Source organism: Pan troglodytes, chromosome 2, assembly GCF_028858775.2.
Source record: "Pan troglodytes isolate AG18354 chromosome 2, NHGRI_mPanTro3-v2.0_pri, whole genome shotgun sequence".
NCBI classification, from domain to species: Eukaryota; Metazoa; Chordata; class Mammalia; order Primates; family Hominidae; genus Pan; species Pan troglodytes.
Window position 1 is genome coordinate 29,736,989 of NC_086015.1, and position 25,649 is coordinate 29,762,637.

The 25,649-nt window shown below is 37.9% G+C and overlaps 1 protein-coding gene and 1 pseudogene across 6 annotated transcripts in view; one reads left to right on the top strand and one right to left on the bottom strand.

The window, feature by feature from the left end:
- The window catches only part of NGLY1 (N-glycanase 1), a 64,252-nt gene that overhangs the window by 33,393 nt on the left and 5,210 nt on the right, over window positions 1–25,649 (bottom strand). For all 6 annotated transcript variants that reach the window (XR_010155522.1, XM_003309673.5, XM_054680449.2 and 3 more), the window contains exon 3: window positions 11,348–11,593. Coding sequence is in view for 5 of the 6 variants with exons in the window: in XM_003309673.5 (XP_003309721.2) it covers window positions 11,348–11,593 (246 nt within the window). In the remaining variant the exon portion in view is untranslated. The remainder of the gene's footprint in view (window positions 1–11,347; window positions 11,594–25,649) is intronic.
- Window positions 2,233–3,065, top strand: LOC129143485 (transcription initiation factor TFIID subunit 9B-like; annotated as a pseudogene).

Consider the following 25,649-nt stretch of genomic DNA (forward strand, 5'->3'; position numbering starts at 1 on the left):
TACTCAGGAGGCTAAGGTGGGTAGATCGTTTGAGCCCAGGAGGTCAAGGCTACAGTGAGCTGTGACTGCCCTACTGCACCCAGCCTGGGCAATGTAGTCTCAAAAATAAATTAATAAGTAATATAAAATAAATAATATAAAATAAAGAAGAAAGCATAGATGGTGTCAAACGGTAGAATAAACATGGCTAAAGAGTGATCAGTCAATTAGTAACCAAAGGCATTTTCTGAGAATGAGGATAAAAAGAACAAACAGACATTGAGGATAAATCCAAAACTTCTCACATCCAGTTAAGGGAAATTCCAGAAAGACAGTAAAAACAATGCAGAAGGCAACTGCTCAAAAAAATAACAGAAATAAATTTCTCATAGCTGAAGAGCTAGTACGTATGGAAAACAAAACAAAACAAAATGCTAAGCATATAATGATGACATTTTACAATAGCAAGGCTAAAAACAAAATCCTAAGAGTCTTCAAGTAAGAAGAAACATTACACGCAAAGAAAAAATTATTTGATGTCAGATATTTCATTGGAAACAATGAAGCAATTTTTTTTGAAAATCTGAGGGGAAATGATTAGGAACACAGAATTCATTCCCAGTTAAACTAATCATGTACGGGGGCAAAATAAATACATTTTCTGATATGTAACAATACAGAAAGTATATCACTCTCAAATCCTATCTAAAGGAATTATTAGGAAAGTTATTACAGCCAAAAAAAATATAGCTTACATAAATTTTTAAAAATAAATACATACTTGAGAGCAGGATCTAAATAAAAGCACCAGTACAAGTTTCGATTGGTACAGATAATCACAATTGGAAAGCAAAATCTCAATTTTTTCATAGGAAAGGTAGCAAGGAAGGGAGCAGAACAGAGGTTCTTGTCTTACGGGAAGATGTTGGTAGAAAAATATAAAATTAAAAACTTGCATTACAGATTTCAGGTCAATAATTAAAAGACTAAAAAGATTATATTTAACTTCCTAACTCTTAAAGGAATAAACCTATTATAGAAAAAAAACTTGATCTAAACAAAACAGGGAGAAAAGAAAAAAAAGCAAGAACATAAACAACACAAAATAAGATATCAGAAATAAGTTTAAACATATTAGCAATTAGAATAAATGTGAATGGGTTAAATGTGCATATTGCAAAGTAGAGACAGGTCGATAACAACAACAAAAAACCATTACCAAATACTTACATGTCAGGCACTGTATTAAGCACTGGAATGGGTGCACAAGACAGACATGATCAAGTTAAGGTCTATAGGGAAAAGGTATTCAACAAATAATGACAGACCCACCACAGTAACTCAAAAATATTTGTCTGTGTGTGAATGTGTTAGATACTGGAAAAATAATGGAGACCAAAATAGATATGGACGTTACCCTCAAAAAGCAAGTAGTCTATGGATACAAAAACAAGCAAATACTGATAATGTTCATTTACTCAAATGTTATCCTTTATTTGCTAGGTGCTGGGGATATAATGGTTAAAAATTAATCATAGGGTAAATATTATTAAGCAAATATATAGCATAAAATGAGACTTTACAACAAGGTCCTTGAACCTGAACTTTTTTGTGGCACAATAGGAAGGATGAGAAGAAGCTAACAAAAAGGGAAGGAAAAGACCATTCCTGTCAGAAGGAACAGCACAAAGGTAGATGGGGATTGCTTAGCATATTTTGAAGGATCAGAGAGATCAGTGTTTAGTACCCAGAGAACTAAGGGGAAAGCAGTGGAGAGATAAAGATCTTTCTGGTCGCTTTTCATTGCAATGATAAGCCATTAAAGAGACTTAAGCAAGAAGAGTAAAACGATCTGATCTGTTTTCAGAATATCACTTTAGCCACTATGCAGAGAAAGCAGGCATCAGAAGACCCCATGGGGGACTACTGCAGAACTCCAAGAGAGCTGGTGGCTTAAATTAGGGTAGTTTTACAACTGTTAGGAAAAAAAAAAAGTGAATGGATACGAAAAGAACTTAAGAAATAAAATCAATAAGTTTTGGTGACTGTACTATGAAGTCAAGAGTATTTGGAAAAGGAAAAGAACACATTAGAGATGACTCAAGTGTTTTTTGTTTGTTTGTTTGTTTGTTTTGATATGAGCAACTGGGTCAGCACTTGAACCACTTGCAGCAGGAGAAAAACCATGAAATGACCAACTAAGTTAAAGACTACCAATAGGCTCTCTCTCCGGATAACGAGTGGCTGGATAACATGGAATTGGGCAAGATGGCACTTCCCAAGAACGCTCCTAGGGATGCCTTGGTGATGGCACAGATCTCGAAGGATATGGGAATCACAGACTACAAACCAAAGGTTATAAATCAAATTTTGGAATTTGCTTTCCGAAATGTGACTACAATTCTGGATGATGCAAAAATTTATTCAAGCCATACTAAGAAACCTAATGTTGATGCAGATGATGTGAGACTGGCAATCCAGTGTCGTGCTGATCTTTCACCTCTCTTCCCCCAAGAGGTTTCTTACTGGATATTGCAAGGCAGAAAAATCAAACCCCTTTGCCACTGATTAAGCCATATGCAGGACCTAGACTCCCACCTGATAGATACTGCTTAACAGCTCCAAACTATAGGCTGAAGTCCTTAATTAAAAAGGGACCTAACCAAGGGAGGCTAGTTCTACGACTGACTGTTGGTGCTGTTAGTAGCAAACCTACCACTCCTACTATAGTGACCCCACAAACAGTGTCTGTCACAAATAAAGTTTCAACTCCAATGTCAGTGACAAGCCAAAGATTTAACAGTGCAGATTCCACCTTCTCGGTCCACACCTGTCAAACCAGTTCCTGCAACAACTGCAGTTCAAAATGTTCCAACTAATCCCTCAATGATTGGGCCCAAAAATATTCTTATTCCCATCAACATGGTTTCGTCATAGAACACAGCCAATGAAGCAAACCCACTGAAGAGAAAAACATGAAGATGATGATGACAATGATACTATGTAAGGAATTATAGTCTAGTCTAGATGCATTTCAAAGGGAAAGCTGGTTTTGAGCCCAATATACTGAACTAGAATATTCTATATCTTCTCGTTTTACCTTAAAAGACTGCAGTATTTTTCATATTAGTTAAAACTGTTAGATCTCTTTAGTAAACATACAAAATGTGCTTTTCATTAGGCTTCAATTACAAACAGTTAAGTACTTGTTTCTTAATAGTTTCATTAATGTTGAGTCCTTATATGGCAATTCTGTTTTTGAGACACTTTTCTGCCTTTTATCACTGACGGCAGCACCTAAGTTTTAGGTTCTACAGCCTGCTCAGCAGATTTATCTTTTACAGCATGATTTCTAATCTACATTTAAATACTACTTTATTTTATAAGGTAATATAGCCACTTTTGTTGTCACTAGCTTTTTTATTTTTACCAAATCTCTCAATTTAGGAAACATTTTTGGAAAGCGTGGATTTGGAGGAGAGATTCTAAATCCATTTTGAATGTATTTGTTTCTTGGCCTTCCTTAATTCCCCAATTGAACTCCCTTTCTAAATCCCATTCATTTTCTGCACCTACCCCATAGGTTTGTTTCTCTCCATTGTTCTTAAATGTAAAAGGCCATACCTGGAATTTAAAAAATATCATTCCTGGTAATACAGCTCAGTGTCATTTTCATATTTTTAAAACATTCTCTACATGCCTAATGTTTTGTGATTCACTTTAACCTGATGGTTTGCATTTGCTGTTTTTCACTCTATATCAGAACAGTTGGGTTTTACTCCTTAGTTTTTATGCCTGTTGAGCTTTCTATGCTTTTGACAGGCAGTTTTGGGTCAGTTACAGTTTTAGTCTTATATTCCAAGTTGATAACTCTACCATATTTCACATTTCTAAATTTAACAGAGATGCTATAGGTTAAAATTTGTTTTGATAAGTAATTACACTGGACCTAGGCAAAACCAATGAAGAACAAGTGTTTTCTTCCCTTTTATCACATACATGTATGTTTTGATCACTGCTGCTTGAGTCCTCCAATTGGTATAATTCAGATCACATTTTTAACTAGTTGCTGAGGATATCACATATAAGATGGGATCAAACCTGAAAGTAAGACACTAATGGTTCTCCATCCTCTAAAAGGCCAACAAAGAAAACAAACTAGTGTGGCGTGATGTGACTTGCATTTATGTGCACTCTGCATTGGTTTCCCAATAATACTGTAATATTGCTGAACACTTTCCCTGTTTTCCTCTTATACACATCTTAAAGTCATATTGGGAAAGATGGAAAGCTTTCGAGAATATAAACAGACCTGTTTTGTTTTTCTTAAGTTCAACATATATTTGCAGACTTTTGTAAAATAAATGTTCATATCATAATTTAGAATTTATAGCCAAGGATCCTCAAAACATAAGTTTCATCTTAGGCTAGTGCTTGATATATCTAAGGAAAAAGTCCAGTAACAGAGAAGAAATGTCTCAAATGTCTCATCAGTTTTAGAGTTTTTTGATATTAGGGAAAGGTAATAGAAAAACAGGTAAAATGTATAAAAATAGACCTGATCAACTTCATAGGAGATAAATATTTGTTATATAGCATTGGATATCATTACTTGAATGTTCTCAGGGAGGCAGCAAGTCAAAAGGCCTAGGTTCTAGTCCTAGCTCCATCATTCACCAACTGTGTGACCTTACTTCACCTCTTAGCTTTGCTCTCAATAGTAGTAGGAAAATAACACCTACCCTGCCTACCTCACAGGGCTGTTGTAAGGGTTCGACTGGTATATGTGAAAGTTCTTTCAAAACTGTATAATACTATATGACTATAAGGAAATATTAATGTATTTGTTCCAAGGCTATTAATAAAAATTTGAGCTTAAAAGAAAAAAGACTACCGAATAGTAAAAACCAACTGAAAAAAGTCAATTAAATTTGGCAACATGGAAATCACTGATCATAGTAAGAATACAGTCTAACGATAGCATTAATAAGGAAAACAATTTGCAAGAGACTGAGTCATACAAGTGATGTGCAACAGTGGGCTGGCTAAGCTGTAGCAAAGGAACTGTACGAGAAGGTCCACGAAGATGTGGACAGAAAGTATGAGAATTTCTGTTTATATTTTGTCTGACAAGTAAAACAATTAAGTTATAATAATATTTACTATCTGAATTAACAGTGCCTCCCTCACAGACTGGAGAAGCTACCCTGAGGTAAGAGAAAAAAATGTCATAAAGTCAAAGGGTTAACAGTGGCACCCGCACTCCTACTTCTGCAGCTGTCATGTGACAAAGCTGTGCAGTTCAAATGGGCTGGGTTAAGTGGAATTACAGATTATATGATTTTAACTAAATTAACGCTCAATCTAGCTTAAAAAGATTACAAAGAACTCTAGGCCCTAAGGCTAATACTAATAATAAAAGCACACATTAACAAAGAGAAAATGGCAAGGCAAACACATCATCTGCTTTTTTAGCATAAGCACTTCAACAGCTACATTTTAGTGCAAAAAAGAAAATCACTAACAATCTAATGAGATCTAACAAAGCCCCTTAAATTCAAAATTATCAAGACTATTTTAAATATGGATTTGTATACATTCATTAGGTAATATAGTATTAATAAATTTTTTGGTGGGGCATGGTGGCTTATGGCTATAACCCTAGCACTTTTGGCAGCTGAGGCAGGCGGATTGCTTGAGACCAGGAGTTCCAGACCACCCTGAGCAACATGGCAAGACCCTCATCTCTACAAAAAATAAAGACAAATTAGCTGGGCTTGGGGCACACACCTGTAGTCCCAGCTACTTGGAAGGCTGAGGTGGGAGGATCATTTGAGCCCAGGAGGTCAGAGCTGCAGTGAGCTGTGATCATGCCACTGCGTTCCAGCCTGAGCGACAAAGTGAGACCCTGTCTCAAAATAAATAAATAAATATTTTTGAATTAAACATATTATTTACTATTTAGATCCTCTTTACATTGTCTTATAATGTGAACAGTATATTGCCGTAGTAGTACATGTATATAACACATAAACAAATGAACAAAAATATATTGACAATATGTGCTGAAAAATATTTTACTGATAGGGCATATAATTAAAGTATGGAGACCCACTAGAAACGTATATAAGAAATAAAGATGCAACAATGAGTACTGGGAAGAGGAGGTGAGAAAGACAGGGCATGGAGGACCAGGGATATTTGTATGTTGCCTTGTTTCTAAGATAGGAGAGCTTAAAGGTAAAGCTCTTAAACATTATCCTGCTTGTTAAAAATGTAGATTCCAAACTTCACCCCTCTTCCATTTTGATTCAGCCAGCCTGGAATTATGTTCAGAAATTTGCGTGTGATGCCAGTGGAACAACCTTAAATGAAAACCGGCCTAAAACAAGGTTTAAATGCCACTAGGAAGATTCCCCAAGAAAAGAACAGGTCCAAGATGGGGCACTGTCCATGTGAGATTCCATGGTGAACAGAGGAGAAGGGATACAGGGAGAGAGGAGCAACTGGCCTTTATTAAGAGCAGACACATTGCCTCCATTACAGAAGAGATGGGTGCAACAGCTGACAAAAGAAATGTAGAGTTGGTGATGACAAGTCCGGGGAATTCGCCATGGAAACAAATATGCTCCTTTACTAGGATTAGTATAGAAACAGGAAAAAAAAAAAAAAAAAAAAAGAGATGTGCCCATTTTTATTTGAAAAAATTCATATTAAAATGAAGCACTTATAGTGTCTCATTTTATTTTTCCTAAATGCAGACTTTCATTTACCAAGAAGGTAAGAATTCATCCAGAGTATTTTTATTTTCAATTTAATTCTTTTCAATCTGGAAATTACCTCATTCATTGTAGTTTTAATGGCACTCAAAATATTTTAAACAATAAAGTTTATATTCTTGCCTTATTTCTTTACATATTCATTGGCACAACTCTGAAAAAACTAAGTCATAAAAATAGAAGGTTGCTGATTACATGGTGATTACAGCAGCTGGGTAACCATGTACTAATGCTACATAAGGCAGCAGTTAATTGAGAGACTAAAGTTACTTAGAGTACAAATGGAAGTTTAAAATGTGAAATCTGTTGGTTTTAGATCAAAGAGATTTTTCCTTCACTAATCATACTTCCAATTATTTTGATTTCTGATATGAGATATATTTAAGACTTCATAAGAAAAAAAGTACAATGTGTATAATTTTGTCAAATCGTGGGAATTAATCAATGGAAGTTAGATTAGCAAATTCACTTCTTTAGTTAAAACACACACACACACACACACACACACACACACAACAAATCAAGGCTTGAGCCTACTTGCCCTCTCTTTAATTTTAGGCAACCCTTTATTTTGAGGCTTTAAAATTTAGAACTTGTTTTTAGACATAAAAGTTTTGTTATTTTAAATATGTTTTAATCAACTTGTGACTTCAATAAACTTATTTAAAGAAAAACTTTTCTATTTATAAAGGTAATACATGTTGCTTCAAAAAATATTTCAGAAAATACTCAATAGTATAAATAATATGAAAGCACCCATAATTTCATCACTCAGAGTACATTATGGTTAAGATGTTTGTGTATGGCCTTCCAAACCTTTAAAAAATGAACATATATATATGTGTGTGTGTGTGTATGTTTCTAATAAGAAAAATCAAAATATTACACATATACAGACAACATTTGTTGTTCAATTTTGGAATTCTCAGTTTACCTTTTTTCCATATAATAATGTTATTCATGTGAAAACAGATCACATCTTCATTTTTAACAGACGCTAAGTATGCTGATATAAGGACACAATGTAATCCCCTATCAAAGGGCATGCAGGTATTAGTTAACTTTTAAGAGTGGTAGGTTCATGAAAAAGAAAGTGGATGTTTAAATCTTATGTTCAAATAGGTTTCTTCTCTTACAAAGCTAGCACACAGGCTGGGCACGGTGGCTCACGCCTGTAACCCAGCACTTTGGGAGGCCAAGGTGGGCGGATCACCTGAGGTTGGGAGTTCGAGACCAGCCTGACCAACATGGAGAAACCCCGTCTCTACTAAAAATACAAAAACTAGCCAGACGTGGTGGCACATGCCTGTAATCCCAGCTACTACGGAGGCTGAGGCAGGAGAATCACTTGAACCCAGGAGGCAGAAGTTGCGGTGAGCCGAGATCACACCATTGCACTCCAGCCTGGGCAACAAGAGTGAAACTCTGTCTCAAAAAAAGTTCGCACACAGATCTAAACTAAGACTAACAGGTTTCCTTATTGTTGGTTTATGAGATAAAATTAGTTTTAAAATTAACTAGTTCGTTTTATTATTTATCATTATCTGATAATATACGACTTTTATAATTTCAATGAAATAATCACAAATTATGATAATTGGTTTAAATAAACACATACCCATATATAAATTGGCAGTAACTTCTAGAGTGATAAAGAGTTGATGAAAAGTTCCTAACAATTTCATATACATACTCAAAGTAGTCATGTGCTAAATAAAAGCATACATTTAGATTAGCTGAGTAAAAAGTACTGAATGTATATTTTAAGCATATTATACTTCAGAATCACATTTTCAACCAAGATAAAGTTGTGAAGCTGGAAACATAATGCTTCTAACATTCTGAGGTACCATGTCATTGAAAAATTGTCCTTGCTGTTTTGAATCTGCTTTTGGAAGGCAATGGGTATAAAAATAAAGGATTATCAGAAAGTTACTTCCATTAGGAACACTAAACACTTAGCATGTACAACCAGCAAGTTTGAAAATCAATTAAGTCATCAGGCAAATGCAAATTAAAACCAAAATGAAATACTACTTAACAACCACTAAAATGGGTATACTAAAAGACAGTAACAATGGTTGGTGAGGATACTAAGAAACGGGAAGCCTCACATATTTCTGATGATAAAGTAAAATGGTACAATTTTGAAAAACAGCTTGGTAATTTCTTAAAAACATAAATATAAACTTACCATACAACCCAGTGGTTCCACTCCTAGGAATCTACTCAAGAGAAATAAAAACATATGTCTACACAAAAATTTGTATGTGAATGTTCACAGCAGCATTATTCATAATAGGCAAACATGGGAAACAACCCAAATGTCCATCAACTAATGAATGGAAACAATATGTGGCATATCCTTAAAATGGAATATTATTCAACAATAAAAAGGAACAAAATACTGATATATCCTGCAATACGAAGAACTTCAAAAATGTTACACAAAGAGCCAGAAACAAAAGATTACATACTATAATTCTATTAACATAAAATGTCCAGAAAAAGTAGCAAGATTAACTTTCTAACAATCACCACCACTATCATCATTTATTGAGTATCAATATATTCCAGTATTTTGTATCTTAAAAGCTTACTGGCAAACGTCAACATCAGTGACTATCATCTTGACTTATACATCGACATTTTACTTGATATAGTTTTAACCAAAAAAAAAAAAGTTATAAGTTCACTAGGACTTATCTAGTTTATACACAGGTTAGATGCTTTAAAAAATATCTCTCTGGCTCCCTGACTTTGGTACATTTTAATTCTCAGTATCTCCACTCAAAATGGGCAAGGTAGAAGAAAACTGTCAAATTCTGTAGTATAGCAACTAATGATGAAAGCATAATTAACAAAATACTTTAAAGAAATACATATATTCCAGTGATCCACGAATAACCAAGAGTTGTCTATGAAAAACAAGATTCATTCTAATTTCTCTCAACTTCAACACAGAAGATATTTTGTCTGAAGGACTAGAGTAGTAAGAATTGATATACACTAGCCTACTAATAGCATACACCTTTGAGAAAATTTATTTTCTTCTACACTAGAATGTGTTTTGCCAACAGAATGACATTCTGTTTTTAGTGTAGTGTTTAGAGGCTTTCTGGTGACTGACAGGATTTTAAAGACCTGGAACTATATCTGAACTGTAAGATTAAGAACTAAAAAAAAGGGCTGGGTGTGGTGGTTCACATCTGTAATCCAGCACTTTGGGAGGCCAAGGCAGGTGGATCACTTGAGGTCAAGAGTTTTGAGACCAGCCTGGCACCCATGGAGAAACCCCGTCTCTACTAAAAACACAAAAAATTAGCCAGGTGTGGTGGCAGGTGCCTATAATCCCAGCTACTCGGGAGGCGCAGGCTATAGAATCTCTTGAACCCAGGAGGTGGGGGTTGCAGTGAGCCAAGATTGTGCCATTGCATTCTAGCCTGGGCAACAAGAGTGAAACTCCGCCTCCAAAAGAAGAAAAAACAAAAATTAGCAAGGAGTGATGGTGCATGCCTTTATTTCCAGAAACTCAGGAGGCTGAGGCACGAGAATCACTTGAACCTGGGAGGCAGAGGTTGCAGTGAGCCAAGATTTTGCCACTGTACTACAGCCTGGACAGAATGAGACTCTGTCTCAAAAAAAGAAAAAAACAAAACAAAAGAAAAGAAGTTTAAACAAGATTAAGAAAATGTGAATGGCTTTCCTGAGCCAGGACACTAATAAAATACTACTTAGCCCAGGAAAGAGATATTTTGTAAAATAAAATGTTTGCAAGCTTTTTTGCAGATTGGTTAACTATGTGCATTTTAAACTATAATACTGTAATTAAAAAGATAAAGTAGGAAATCTTAAAAAATATATTCTAACACTGTAATTGGAAAACTCCTAAGAAAAGGTGTTAAAAACCAAGAAAGATGTTAAGTGAGCTTCTGTAACTGTACCAACCTTAACTGCAAAACTGATGAAGACCTAAGGTATTCAAAATGGAATGCACATGATCTCAGGGAGGGGCATAAAAATCCATTGAGGTGCTTGTTAGACTTACAGAAATATCACAAGAATTTTTCTGACAGTAAAAACTTAGGAATAGAATACGTAAGGACCTTGGTCAAAAGAGATTTTTGTAAACAGGATAATTTCCTATCAAATGGAATCATTTCAGTTTATCAAGAATGCCTGTAAGTTGTAAGTTTGACTTTAGTTCTTCACAAGTATATATGGTATATATTAATAACAAAATTTCACTAATTTGCTAGCATCCACTATCATTAAATTAATGAATTCTTAATTACCTTAAACCTAAAGAAGCTTTTTTATTGAATTAAGGTATTGATAATGGTTGTGCTGTTGGAAATAACCCCCACAGTGAAAGGCAGCAGGTACAATTTAGATCAGAAGTATTAATGCAGTAGAGGAAATTTGACAATTTTTTAAAGAGCTGAAGAAATTTGGATGTTTTAGAGTTATAAGAACTAAGAATAAAATATGGGGCATAAATTCAGGAATAAATCATAACACATTCCAAAGCTTTTGCTGTTTCAACACTTTGAAAGAAACAGTTAAAGAAGGTTTAATTCTAACATTACCGTTGAAGCAGATGGTGGATCTGATGACTGCCCTTGACGGTTCCTTGTGTGCTGGTTTAACCCACTGGGATTTGAAGATGGTGTTGTAGGAAGCTGGGTACTGGCTGCAGGTTGCTGAGATGACTTTACTTTGTGGCTCTTATTTGAGCCATCCAGTCTGCTACTTCTCTCTATGGCAATCAGGTCACGAATTTTTTGCAGCTGCTCCACTGAAGCTTTTTTAGGAAAGATGAGATGTGTTTCTCCCTGGAATTTATAAAATTAGAAAAAATGTGAATCTTTGCTTTATGCAGTCATTCTTTTGTGCACACACACACAGAAACGTATAATGAAACCAACAGCATAGAATGCATGTTTCTAAAATCATACTGTTTTCTTACCATTATGGTTCTTTTTAAATACAGCCTAAGGTAAATAATGCCTAAACATAAACCAGAAAATTAAAAAAAAAATTATCTCCTTTTTGGCATTTAATCCTTAGCCTATTTAATGTGGTTCAAAGGACTTTCAGGAAAAAATATTTGATCTTCTAGAAACAATAAGTCAGAAGGCCTCATAAGGGTTGCAAAAATGCATATTCCTATCCTCTCTGCAATAGTATATGATACTACTATTCTCTATGAAATTCCCTATGAAATAATAATGACAGTAGAGATACAGCCACACAAAAGAATCCAGGGTCACATAAAACCAACAAGAAGTTATCTAACAACCTTTGAATCTTGTTAATCTGAGTCTTTAAAGAATAGCTACATGATTAGAAGTCTGTGTATGGGGTCAACTAATTTTTCCAAGATAACGAAAAGTACACCCTGATAGTCAATCCAAAACTATGGATGGTTAACAGTAATAGGAAGGTAATCCGAACAAAACAAAATAAATAAAAATCATGTATTTCAGTAGTGACTCATTTAAAGAATACCTATAAATATGCTAAGAATGCTTTAAAATAAAATGCTACAAGAAATTCTATAATGTAAAACAGTAAATTACAAAACAAGAAAAAAGGTGAAATGAAATGACAATGTATTTGATCAAATTTCCAGGTATTGAAAAGAAACAATGTTAAAAACAGTAATTTCTCCAACTGCAAACGAGATAAAAAGTTGCAGCTGGGCATGGTGGCTCACGCCTGTAATCCCAGCACTTTGGGAGGCTCACATGGGCAGATTACCTGAGGTCAGGGGTTCGAGACCAGCCTGGTCAACATGGCAAAACCCTGTCTCTAACAAAAACGCAAAAATAAGCCCGGCGTGGTGGCGGGTGCCTGTAATCCCAGCTACTTGGGAGACTGAGGCAGGAGAATTGCTTGAACCTGGGAGGCAGAGGTTGCAGTGAGCCGAGATCGCGCCACTGCACTCCAGCCTAGGTGACAGAGCAGGACTCAGTCTCAAAAAAAAAAAAAAAAAAAAAAGTTGCAACAGTCTGTAGTACACAGACCTGCAGATCATGAGCATTTAAATTAAACTCCAAAATCGACAACATTACTGTATTTCCCTGGTGATGGCAGACCTACAGGAATCAACTGAACAAGACATTACTCAATGACATGAAAGTCAATTCCATCTGAATCCTTTTTAAAAAGCTGGATTAGACCAGCAAGCTCCATGTATGATTCATAATTGCTATAAAAAAGACAACTACAATGTATTGTCTTTGTGTGTTCTAAGTACTGTGCTAGGCATTTTTTTCTTTCAGGCAGGGTCTCCCTCTGTCACCCAGGCTGGAGTGCAGTGGAGTGTTCAAAGCTATAACCTCAAACTCTTGGGCTCAAGTGATCTTCCATCCTCAGCCTCCCAGTAGCTAGGACTACAGGTGCATGCCACCACACCTGGATGATTTTTTTTTTATTTTTTGGAGAGACAGGGGTCTCACTCTTTTGCCCAGGCTGGTCTCAAACTCCTAACCTCAAATGATCCTCCCACCTCAGCCTCCCAAAGCAAAATGCTGGGCGTTTTAAATACATTATCTCAAGTAATACAACTACCCTGAAAAGTAGGTATTAGATTAATACTTTTTTTGTTTTTTGGAGACAGAGTTTTGCGCTTGTTGCCCAGTCTGGAGTGCAGTGGTGTGATCTCGGCTCACTGCAACCTCCACCTCCCAGGTTCAAGCAATTCTCCTGCCTCAGTCTCCCGAGTAGCTGGGATTACAGGCATGCGCCACCACGCCTGGCTAATTTTTGTATTTTTTAGTAGAGACAGGATTTCACCACGTTGGTCAGGCTGGTCTCAAACTCCTGACTTCAGGTGATCCGCCTACCACAGCCTCCCAAAAAGCTGGGATTATAGGCGTGAGCCACCATGCCCGGCCAATACTCACATGAAAATACAAAGGCTCAGGGAAGTTAACCTGCTTGAAGCCACAGAACAACTGGCAGAGCAGGGATTCAGACTCCACGACCTTAATCGTTATGCTATAAGTGACTCCATCTTCGACTGAACAGAGACTGAAACCCATGAGCTTGCACAAATAGTTGAAGGGAATGAGCAGAGAACATTTGTACAACTGTAATGATTAGACGACTGGCACAAATTGTAACACAATGACTTTTTCAACGTTAGAAAGAATCTTCTCATATCTAGGAGGAGGCCTAGGAAGAGAAACCAGACATCTGGTTTAAAACCAAATATGAAGGCATCTGATCTCATAATGTTACTGGAACAGTACTGAGAAAGGCAAACAACTCCATGGACAGAGAAGGAAAAAGAGCATGACAGGTTATTTAGATGTAGGTCTCAGTCCACAACTCAGACAGGGCCCCAGTAAGACAGATAAGCTGCTCATGCCATGCTCCCTTCCCTTCAGTCTCTTTACAACCAGTCCTAAAAGAAGATATAATTATGGCCAAAGTGTCTATATCAAAAAATTTAACCAACAGCACTGTTATTTTCATAAATGGACAAAATTATAAGCTTAATGCACTAGATGTAATAATATTTTAAGAAATCAAAAAGAGGCCAGGTGCAGTGGCTCACACCTGTAATCCCAGCACTTTGGGAGACTGAGGCGGGCAAATCACAAGGTCACGAGTTTGAGACCAGCCTGACCAACATGGTGAAACCCCGTCTCTACTAAAAATACAAAAATTGGCTGGGCGCAGTGGCAGGCGCCTATAATCCCAACTACTCGGGAGGCTGAGGCAGGAGAATCGCTTGAACCCAGGAGGCGGAGGTTGCAGTGAGCCGAGATCATGCTACTGCACTCCAGCCTGGGCGACAGAACTAGACTCTGTCTCAAAAAAAAAAAAAAAGAAAAAAAGAAATCAAAAAGAATTCTAGTATTTAACAAATTTATTTCTCAAGGCATTTTTGTTGAGACAACTCTTATTACAGGATATTTAGCAAACCTGACCCTGACCACTAAATGCTGAAAATATCGTCCAGTCAATAAAACCACCAAACTGCCCTAGCAAATTTCCCATACTCATCTTCAACAGGTTGAAGAAAGAGGTGCAGGTGGAGGGGGCAGGTATGGCTCCTGGTGGAAAACTACTCCACTGAGATAAACTGTAGGGTCACAGATCCATTTGGATCCTAATCTTTTTCATTTCAACATCACTCTCAGAAACTGTCATAAAAAAGAATGCAGCCTCAGAGACAAGTGGGCCTAAAAGTATCCAGAATTTTAATATACAGTTGAAAATTTTGGGATAGGTTTTAGGTTCATATTCCATTTACAAAAGCCCACCATGCTGGGAAAGTTAGATATCCATATGCAGAGGAATGAAACCAGATCCCATCTATATCTTACCATATACGAAAATCAAATCAAGATGGATTAGAGGTTGGGCGCGGTGGCTCACGCCTGTAATCCCAGCACTTTGGGGGGCTGAAGCAGGTGGATCGCTTGAGGTAGGGAGCTGACCAGCCTGGCCAACATGGCGAAACCCCGTCTCTACTAAAAACACAAAAATTAGCCGGGCGTGGTGGCAGGCACCTGTAATCCCAGCTACTTGGGAGGCTGAGGCAAGAGAATCACTTGAACCCCAGAGGCAGTGGTTGCAGGGAGCCAGGATCGCACCACTACACTCCAGGCTGGGCGACAGAGCAAGACTCCATCTCAAAAAAAAAAAAAAAGATGGGCCAGGTGTGGTGGCTCATGCCTGTAATCTCAGAACTTTGGGAGGCCGAGGTAGGTGAATTACCTGAGGTCAGGAGTTCAATACCAGCCTGGCCAACATGGTGAAACCCTGTCTCTACTAAAAATACAAAAAAAATTAGCTGGGCATGGTGGCGGACACCTGTAATCCCAGTTACTCGGAAGACTGAGGCAGGAGAATCACTTGAACCCGGCAGAGGCTGCAGTGAGTAGTGACTGTGCCACTGCACTCTAGCCTGGGCAACAAGAGGTGAAACTCCGTCTAAAAAAAAAAAAAAAGATGGATTAGAAACTTAAGTGTAAGACCTTAAAGTATAACCTTAAACTATAAGACTACTAGAAGAAAATATTGGGAAAACACTTCAGGAAATTGGTCTGGGCAAAGATTTCATGAGTAAGAATTTTTTTTTTTTTTTTTTTTTTTTTTTTAGCGGAGTCTCACTCTGTCGCCCAGGCTGGAGCGCAGTGGTGCGATCTTGGCTCACTGCAACCTCCATTCTCCTGCCTCAGCCTCCCAAGTAGCTGGGACTACAGGCGCCCGCCACCACGCCCAGCTAATTTTTTGTATTTTTAGTAGAGATGGGGTTTCACCGTGTTAGACATGGTCTCAATCTCCTGACCTCGTGATCCGCCCACCTTGGCCTCCCAAAGTGCTGGGATTACAGGCGTGAGCCACGGTGCCTGGCCTCATGAGTAAGACTTTAAGAACACAGGCAACTAAAGCAAAAATTGACAAAAGGTATCACATCAAATTAAAAAGCTTATGCACAGCAAAGGAAAGAACAATGTGAAGAGACAAACTAGAAAGTGAAAGAAAACATGTGCAAACTATTCAAATGACAAGGGATTAAGAACCAGACTATAAAAGGAACTGAAACAACTTAATAGCAAAAAACAAATCTCATTTAAAAATGAGCAAAAGAGGCCGGCGCAGTGGCTCACGCCTGTAATCCCAGCACTTTGGGAGACCAAGGTAGGCGGATCACTTGAGGTCAGGAGTTCAAGACCAGTCTGGCCAACATGGTGAAACCCCATCTCTACTAAAAACACAAAAGAATTAGCCGGGCATGGTGGCGTGCACCTGCAGTCCCAACTATTCAGGAGGTTGAGGCAGGAGAATCACTTGAACTTGAGAGGTGAAGCCTGCAGTAAGCCGAGAATGTGCCACTAGACTCCAGCCTGGGCAACGAAGTGGGACTCCATTTCAAAAAATAATAAATAAAAATAAAAATGAGCAAAAGATCTGAATAGACATTTATCAAAGGAAGACATACAATTGGCTAACGGGTATATGAAAAAATGCTCAACATCACTAATTATCAGAGAAAGGAAAATCAAAACCACAATGAGATATTATCTTACTCCAGTTAAAATAGCTATTATCAAAAAGACAGAAAATAAATGCTGGCAAGGATGCAAAGAATCTTTATACATTCCTAGTGGGAATACAAATTAGTATGTAAACTAAGAAAAAGAGTATGAAGTTTCCTCAAAAAAACTAAAAATAGAACTACCATATGATCCAGTAATCCTACTGCTAGGCACATATCCAAAAAAAGTAACCATTTTTTAATGATCTTTAATTTTTAAAAAAAAATTCTTATGCTTAAATTTTTAAGCATTTTTAAATTTCTTTTATTTAATTCTATTTTTTTATTTCAATAGGTTTTTGGGGAAGGGGTTGGTGTCTGGTTACATGGATAAGTTCTTTAGTGGTAATTTCTGAGGTTTTGAAGCACTTATCACTCGACTAAAAGTATAGTCTTTTATCCCTCACACCCTTCCCACTTTTCCCCTCTCCAAGTCCCCAAAGTCCACTGTATGATTCTTAGGCCTTTGCATCCACATAGCTTAGCTCCCACTTATAAGTGAGAACATATAATGTTTGGTTTTCCATTCCTGAGTTACCTCACTAAGTGAGTTACCTCACTTAGAATAATGGTCTCCAATCCCATCCAGGTTGCTGCAAATGCCATTATTTCATTCTTTTTTATAGCTGAATAGTATTCATAATATTCCACTTTTTTCTTTGAGACAGAGTTTTGCTCTTGTCACACAAGCTGGAGTGCAATGGCATGATCTCAGCTCACTGCAACCTCCGCCTCCCGGGTTCTAGTGATTCTCCCCTCAGCCTCCCGAGTAGCTGAGACTACAAGTGCCCGCCACCATGCCCAGCAAATTTTTGTATTTTTAGTAGAGATGGGGTTTCACCATGTTGGCCAGGGAGGTCTTGAACTCCTGACCTCGGGTGATCCACCCACATCAGCCTCCCAAAGAGCTAGGATTACAGCCATGAGCCACTACTGCCTGGCCTCCACATTTTCTTCATCCACTTGTTGACTGATGGATTGATTCCATATTTTTGCAATTGCAAACTGTGCTACTAAAAACATGCTTGTGCAAGTATCTTCTTCATATAGTGACTTTTCCTCTGGGTAGATATCCAGTACAGGAATTGCTAGATCAAATGGTAGATCTACTTTTAGTTCTTTAAGGACTCTCCATGCTGTTTTCCACAGGGGTCATACTAGTTTACATTCCCACCAACAGTGTAAAAAGGTTCCCTTTTCGCCAACTTCTGTTATTTTTTGATTCTTTAATTATGGCCATTCTTGCAGCAGTAAGGTGGTGTCACACTGTGGTTTTGATTTGCATTTCCCTGATAAAGATGTTGAACATTTTTTCATGTTTATTGGCCATTTGTATATCTTCTTTTCAGAACTGCTTATTCATGTCCTTAGCCAACTTTTTGACGGGATTTTTTTTCTTGCTGATTTGTTTGAGTTCCTTCTAGATTCTAGATAACAGTCCTTTGTCGGATACCTAGTTTGTGAAGATTTTCTCCCATTCTGTGGGTTGTCTGTTAACTCTGCTGATTATTTCTTTTGCTGTGCAGAAGCTTTTCAGTATAAGCTCCATCTATTTATCTTTGTTTTTATTGCATTTGTTTTTGGGTTCTTGGTCATGAAGTCTTCGTCTAAGCCAATGTCTAGACTAGTTTTTCTGATGTTATCTTCTAGAATTTTTTATGGTTCCAGCTCTTAGATTTAAGTCTTTCATACAGCTCCAGTTGATTTTTGTATAAGGTAAGAGATGAGGATCCAGTTTCAATCTTCCACATGTGGCTTACCAATTATCCTAGCACCACTGAATAGGTGTCCTTTTCCCACTTTATGTTTTGTTTGCTTTGTTGTAGATCAGTTGGCTGTTAAGTATTTGGCTTTAATTTCTGAGTTATTTCTTCTATTCTATTGGTTTATGTGCCTATTTTTATGCCAGTACCATGCTTTTTGTTGACTATAGTCTTGTAGTATAGTTTGAGGTCAAGTAATGTGATTTCTCCAGATTTGTTTTTTGGTTAGTCTTGTTTTGGCTACGTAGGCTGCTTTTAAAAATTTTAGGACTGTTTTTTTCTAGTTCTATGGAGAATGATGATGGTATCTTGATGAGAATTGCATTGAATTTGGAGATTGCTTTTGGTAGTATGGTCATTTTCACGATATTGATTCTACCCTTCCATGAGTATGGGATGTGTTTCCATTTGTTTGTGTTGTCTATGATTTCCTTCAGCAATGTTTTGTAGTTTTCCTTATAGAGGTCTTTCATGTGGTTGGTTAGGTATATTCCTAAGTATTTTATTTTATTTTATTGCAGCGATTGCGAAAGGAGTTGAGTTCTTGATTCTCAGCTTAGTCGCTGTTGGTGTAGAAATAGTGCTACTGATTTGGGTACATTAATTTTGTATCCTGAAACTTTACTGAATTCATTTATCAGCTGTAGGAGCTTTTTGGATGAGTCTTTAGGGTTTTCCATGTATATGATCATGTCATCAGCAAACAGCAACAGTTTATTCCTCTTTACCAATTTTGATGTTATTTCTTTCTCTTGTCTGACTGCTCTGGCTAGGACTTCCAGTACTATGTTGAATAGAAGTGGTGAAAGTGGGCATCCTTGTCTTGTTCTGGTTCTCGGGGGAATGCTTTCTACTTTTCCCTGTTCAGTGTACTGTTGGCTGTGAGTTTGTCATACACAGCTTTGATTACCTTAAGGTATGTCCCTTCTATGTCAATTTTGCAGACCTGTCTAGTGCTGTCAGTGAGTATTGAAGTCTCCACTAGTATTGTGTTGTTGTCTATCTCATTTCTTAGGTCTAGTAGCAATTGTTTTATAAATTTGGGAGCTCCAGTGTTAGACGCATACATATTTAGGACTGTAATATTTTCCTGTTGGACTAGCCCTTTTATCATTAAATAATGCCCCCCTTTGTCTTTTTTTAACTGTTGCTTTGAAGTCTGTTTTGTCTAAGAATAGTTACTCCTGCTGGCTTTTGGTTTTCATTTGCATAGAATATCTTTTTTCACCCCTTTACCTTAAGTTTATGTTAGTCTTTATGTATTAAGTGAGTCTCTTAGAGACAGAGAATACGTGGTTGGTAAATTCTTATTCATTCTGACATTCTGTGGAGCATTTAGGCCACTGACATTCAATGTTAGTACTCAGATGTGAGGTGCTATTCTAGTGATCATGCTAGTTGTTGTGTGAATACTTTGTTTTTTTTCATTATGTTATTTATTGTTTTATAGGTTCTGTGAGATTTATGCTTTAAGGAGGTTATAATTTGGTGTATTTCGAGGTTTTATTTCAATATTTAGAGCTCCTTTTTAGCAGTTCTTGTAGTGCTAGCTTGGTAGTGGCAAATTCTCTTGGCATTTGTTTGTCTGAAAGACTATCTTTCCTTCATTTATGAAGCTTAGTTTTGCTGGATGCAAAATTCTTAGCTGACAATTATTTTGTTTAAAGAGGCTAAAGATAGGACCCCAATCCCTTCTAGCTTGTAGGGCTTCTACTGAGAAATCTGCTGTTAATCTGATAGGTGTTCTTTTTTAGGTTATCTGATGCTTTTGCCTAAGAGCTTGTAAGATTATTTCCTTTGTCTTGACTTTAGATAACCTGAGGACTATGTGCCTAGGTGATGATCTTTTTGAGATGAATTTCCCAGGTGTTCTTTGAGCTTCTTATATTTGGATATGTAGATCTCTAGGAAGGCCAGAGAAGTTTTCCTCAATTATTCCCTCAAATATGTTTTCCAAACTTTTAGATGTATTTTCTTCCTCTGGAACACTAATTATTCTTGGGTTTGGTCATTTAACATAATCCCAAACTTCCTTGGGGCTTTGATCATTTTTAAAATTCTTTTTTGTCTTTGTTGGATTGGGTTAATACGAAAGCCTCATCTTTGAGCTCTGAAGTTCTCTTCTACTTGTTCAATTCCATTGTTGAAACTTTCCGATGCATTCTGCATTTCCCTAGGTGTGTTCTTCACTTCCAGAAGTTGTAATTGTTTTTTATTTATACTATTTATTTCTCTGGAGATTTTTTTCATCCATATCCTGTATCACTCTAAATTTCTTTAAGTTGGTATCCATCTTTCTCTGGTGTCTCCTTAAGTAACCTAATAATTGACCTTCTGAATTCTTTTTCTGGCAATTCAGAGATTTCTTCGTGGTTTGGATCCATTGCTACTATGCTAGTGTGATCTTTTGGGGATGTTAAAGAACCCTGTTTTGTCATATTACCAAATTGTTTTTCTGGTTCCTCCTCATTTAGGTATAGACTATGTCAGAGGAAGGATCTGGGGCTCAAGGGCTGCTGTTCAGATTCTTTGGCCCCACGGGGTGCTCCCTTGATGTGGTGCTCTTCCCTTCCTCTAGGAATGGGGCTTCCTGAGAGCTGGACTGCAGTGATTGTTATTGCTCTTCTGGGTCTAGCAACCCAGTAGAGCTACTGGGCTCTGAACTGGTATTAGAGAGTGTCTGCAAAGAGTCCTGTGATGTGATCTGTCTTCAAGTCTCAGCCATAGATACCAGTACCTACTCTGATGGAGGTGGCAGGGGAGTGAAGTGGACTCTGGGTGGGACCTTGGTTGCAGTTTTGTTTAGTGTGTTGGTTTTCTCGAATTCCAGGTGTGCTGGTAGTAAAGCTGTCATGCGATTGGACTCAAGACCTCTGGTTAGCCAGGATGTTACAGGTGGTGGAATTAGCTGTTGTTTTCTCTTTTCTTGGGGCAGAGTTGTTCTTTAATGAGTTGCTGTAATGGTTTCAGTTGGTTGGCCCCCAGCCAGAAGGTGATGCTTTCAAGACACCATCAGCTGCGGTAGTATCAAGAAGATGTAAGCTTGCCCTAGGGTTGCCTGCATAAGTATTTGGGTTTCTCAGGCAGTGGGCAGGGCCGTAGAGTTCCCAAGAGATTATGTCTTTTCTCTTCAGTTACCAGGATGGGTTGAGAAAGACCATCAGGTGAAGGCAGGGTTAGGCATGTCTGAGAGCAGACTCTCTTTGGGTTGGGCTTGTTGTGGCCACTGTGGCGGATGGGGGTGTGGTTCTCAGGCCAATGGAGTTATGTTTCCAGGGGGATTATGGCTATCTCTGCTGCATCATACAGGTCACCAGGGAAGTGGGGGAAAGCCAGCAATAACAGGCCATACCCAGCTCCCACACAGCCAGAAGGGCCAGTTTCACTCCCACCATGCCCCACCAATAGCACCATGTTTATATCTAGGCAGTGTACCCAGGGTTGAGATTTTGCCCCAGGCTACAAGTCTCCCCACTGAGAAAGCAATCAGCGTTTTCAGGATTCACCCCTCTCCGTCTGCCTTGGCTTCTGTGCTTGTATCTGCAGTATCTGCATTTCCCATCTGCCACCTCCCCTACACACCCCAGTCCAGGAAAATTCGTGTTCAGCTGCAAGTTTCATTCTCCCTGTGGTCTTTCCCCAATTCCACTGGCAGCCCTCCCCAAGGACCCCTGTGAGATAAAGTCATAAATGGCTTCCTTGGTGGCCAGGAATGCCTGCAGGCTCTTCTCGCTGCTTGTTCTACTTTTATATTTCACTCAGCTCTCTAAATTAATTTCAGCTCTAGGTAAGGTTAAACCCTTCTCCCGTGATCTTGATTTTCAGGTTCCCCAGTGGACTTTCCCTGTCACACTTCGGGCACTCACAGGTTTTCCTCTGTCTCATGGAATTTGCAGCAGCAAGCTGCTTTTTTCAAAGGGTCTGTGAATTCTTTTGGTTTTCCTGGTATGTTCCTCTGGTATTTCTCAGAGCAAAAGTTCACGATGTGAGTTTCCAGGCACTGTTCTGTTAGTCCAATTGGGAGCTCCAAGTTAGTCCTGTCTCCTATCCACCATTTTCCAAAATCAGCATATTGAAGAGGTATCTGCATTCCTATGTTTACTGCAGCACTATTCACAATGGCCAAGATATGGAATTAACCTAATTGTCCATCAATAGATGAATGGATAAAGAATATGTGGTATCTATACACAACGGAATATTATTCCACCATAAAAAAGAACAAAATCCTGTCATTTGCATCATCATGGATGGAAATGGAGGGACATTATGTTAAGTAAAATAAGCCAGAATTCAGAAAGACAAATAACACATGTTCTCACTCATATGTGGGACCTAAAACAATTGATCCCATAGAAGAAAAGAGTGATTGTAAAAAGATATTACAAAATTAAATAAAAATTTTAAAAAATAAAGAAGAGTGGAATGGCAGTTACCGAAGGCTTGGAGGGATAGAAGGGACTGGGCAATAGAAAGAGATTGGTTAATGGGCACAAAATTATAGTTAAATAGGAGGAATAATTTCTCATGTTCTATAGCACAATACAGTGACTATGGTTAAAAACAATTTATTGTATATTTCAAAATAGCTAGAAGACAGAATTTTGAATGTTTCTAACACAAAGAGATGATAAATGTTTGAGATCATGGATGTTCCAATTACTCAGATATGTTCATTACACATTTGTATGCTTGCATCAAAATATCACCTGTACCCCATAATGTACAACTATTATGTATTCATGTAATTATTCTTTAAAAAGTCCACCAACTTTCTTTTTGGTGGTAGAGTTCAAGTCCTGAGGTGTGATGTCTAAAGCCGAACAGAAACTTTAAGTATAAATTAGTCATATCAAAACCTGTTAATCTTTTCTGAAACTGTGAGTCCATTTGCATCAAATACTTCTGCAAGTCTCAGTGTGGCCTGTTATTTGGCACTGCAGTGACCAACACTGGTTTGCCTGAGACTGAGGGGTTTTCTGGGATGTGGGACTTTCATTGCTAAAACCAGGACAGTACTGAGCAAACTGGAATGGCTGGCTACCCTACTTGGCACTCAAATATTTGCTGAATGAAAGACAAATCTAATTCTATTGAATATGTGACACTTCGACATGAGAAATGGGTAGAGTCTTCCGTTGTCATTTACTCAATTTTCCCAACCAATTTGAATCTTGAAAATTGGCATTTCCTTGAACAAGGAATTTTAAATTCTTTATGTTCGGATACCTTTGTATCATCTATAATCAGATGACACCATAATTTATATCCCCTGCCTAATCTCTCCTTTGGGGTTGTAAACTCATATATCCAACTGCTTACTTGACTTCTCTACTTGAATATTTAACAGCAAATTGGTCACAATTGTCCAAAGACAGGTGTTGGTTTCTCCCCTAAAATCTGCTACTCTCCAAGGCTTCTCTATCTCAATTAATGATACTCCCATCCAATTAGTTGCTTAAACCAAAACATAGGTAAGTCCCCGATTCCTTCCTTTCCCTTATATCTTACATCTAAATCACCAGTAAGTCCTGTTGATTCTGTCACAAAAAGAAATCCTGGATCCATCTACTTCTCTCCATCTCCACCATCAGTACTTAATTCAACAAATCTTTATTGAGTACCTAACATTTGTAATGCACCAGCATTATTCCAGGAGCTAGCAACACAGGGAACAGAAATGACAAAAAGCCCTGCCTTCATGGACTTTATACAAACCACTACCATTTCTTATTTAGACTAATATAATAAGCTTTCTAACCGGTCTCCCTGCTTCATCCCTTGTCCCCATCCCACCACCTCCAGGAATTCTCTTTACAGCAAGCTAGAATAATCTTCAAAAATATTTTTCCCTACTTAAAACTTTCCAGGCTGGGCACGGTGGCTCACGCCTGTAATCCCAATACTTTGGGAGGCCAAGGCGGGCGGATCGCCTGAGGTCAAGAGTTCGAGACCAACCTGACCAACATGGAGAAACCCCATCTCTACTAAAAATACAAAATTAGCCAGGCATGCTGTCGTATGCCTATAATCCCAGCTACTCAGGAGGCTGAGGCAGGAGAATCGCTTGAACCCAGGAGGCGAAGGTTGTGGTAAGCCGAGATTGCATCACTGCACTCCAGCCTGGGCAACAAGAGCGAAACTCCATCTCAAAAAAAAAAAAAAAAAAAATTCCCAGTGGCTTCTCATCTCACTTAGAATAAAGTCTAAGTCTTTTGCCACAGTCCTCAAGACCCCACGTGTCCTGGTCTCTGCCTCCCTATGCAGCTTATTTCTGTTTCACGGTTACTTCTGCTGGAAATCCTTTACACACATTAATCCTTCTGCCTGAAACACTCTTACCTGAGAGTTTCAGGTACCTGAGATGTTTCAAGTCACAGCTCAAATGTCATCTCCTCAGAGAGGACTTCCCTGACCACTGCCTGCCATGCAAAGTACTTTTTATTCTATTACCTGGTTTTATTTTCTTCTTTGCACTCATCTTGTTTTCACATCTACTGGCTGTTTAACCTACTAGAATGTAAGCTCTATGTGAGATGGGATTATATCTACTACTTTGTTCACTACTGTTACTTCAGGGCCTGAAATGGAACCTGGGGAGGGAAGCAGAGAGGCATGAAGAAAAGTGAATCTTACATAGCAGCTCAGCATATCTCTTTAACAACTTCTACGATTGCCTATTCTGACGACCACTGACTATTGAGTCTCTGTAACTTGTTCAAGTTCTTTCAATGCTCTACAAAGGAGAACTAGTTAAGGATATAAACATAAAGAAAATTCAGAATCTTAATAACTACTTTCGATGTGTCATAAAATTAAACTACACCACAAGATTCCAAAAGATAACACCAAAATATTCATTTGAAGTAAAAACAAAAAAAAATACTGAGACTCCTCTCCTGTCACAGAAGAAACCCCTTCTGTGTGGCAGCTCAACTCAGTTTTTCTGTTTACTTCAGACTCTTTTCATTTCCTACTACAGACAGGTAGCTAGACTCTATTAGTATTCATGTGTGCTCACAAATCAGGTTTTAGCTAAAAGCCTAAAGTGAACCACATTTGGTCCTT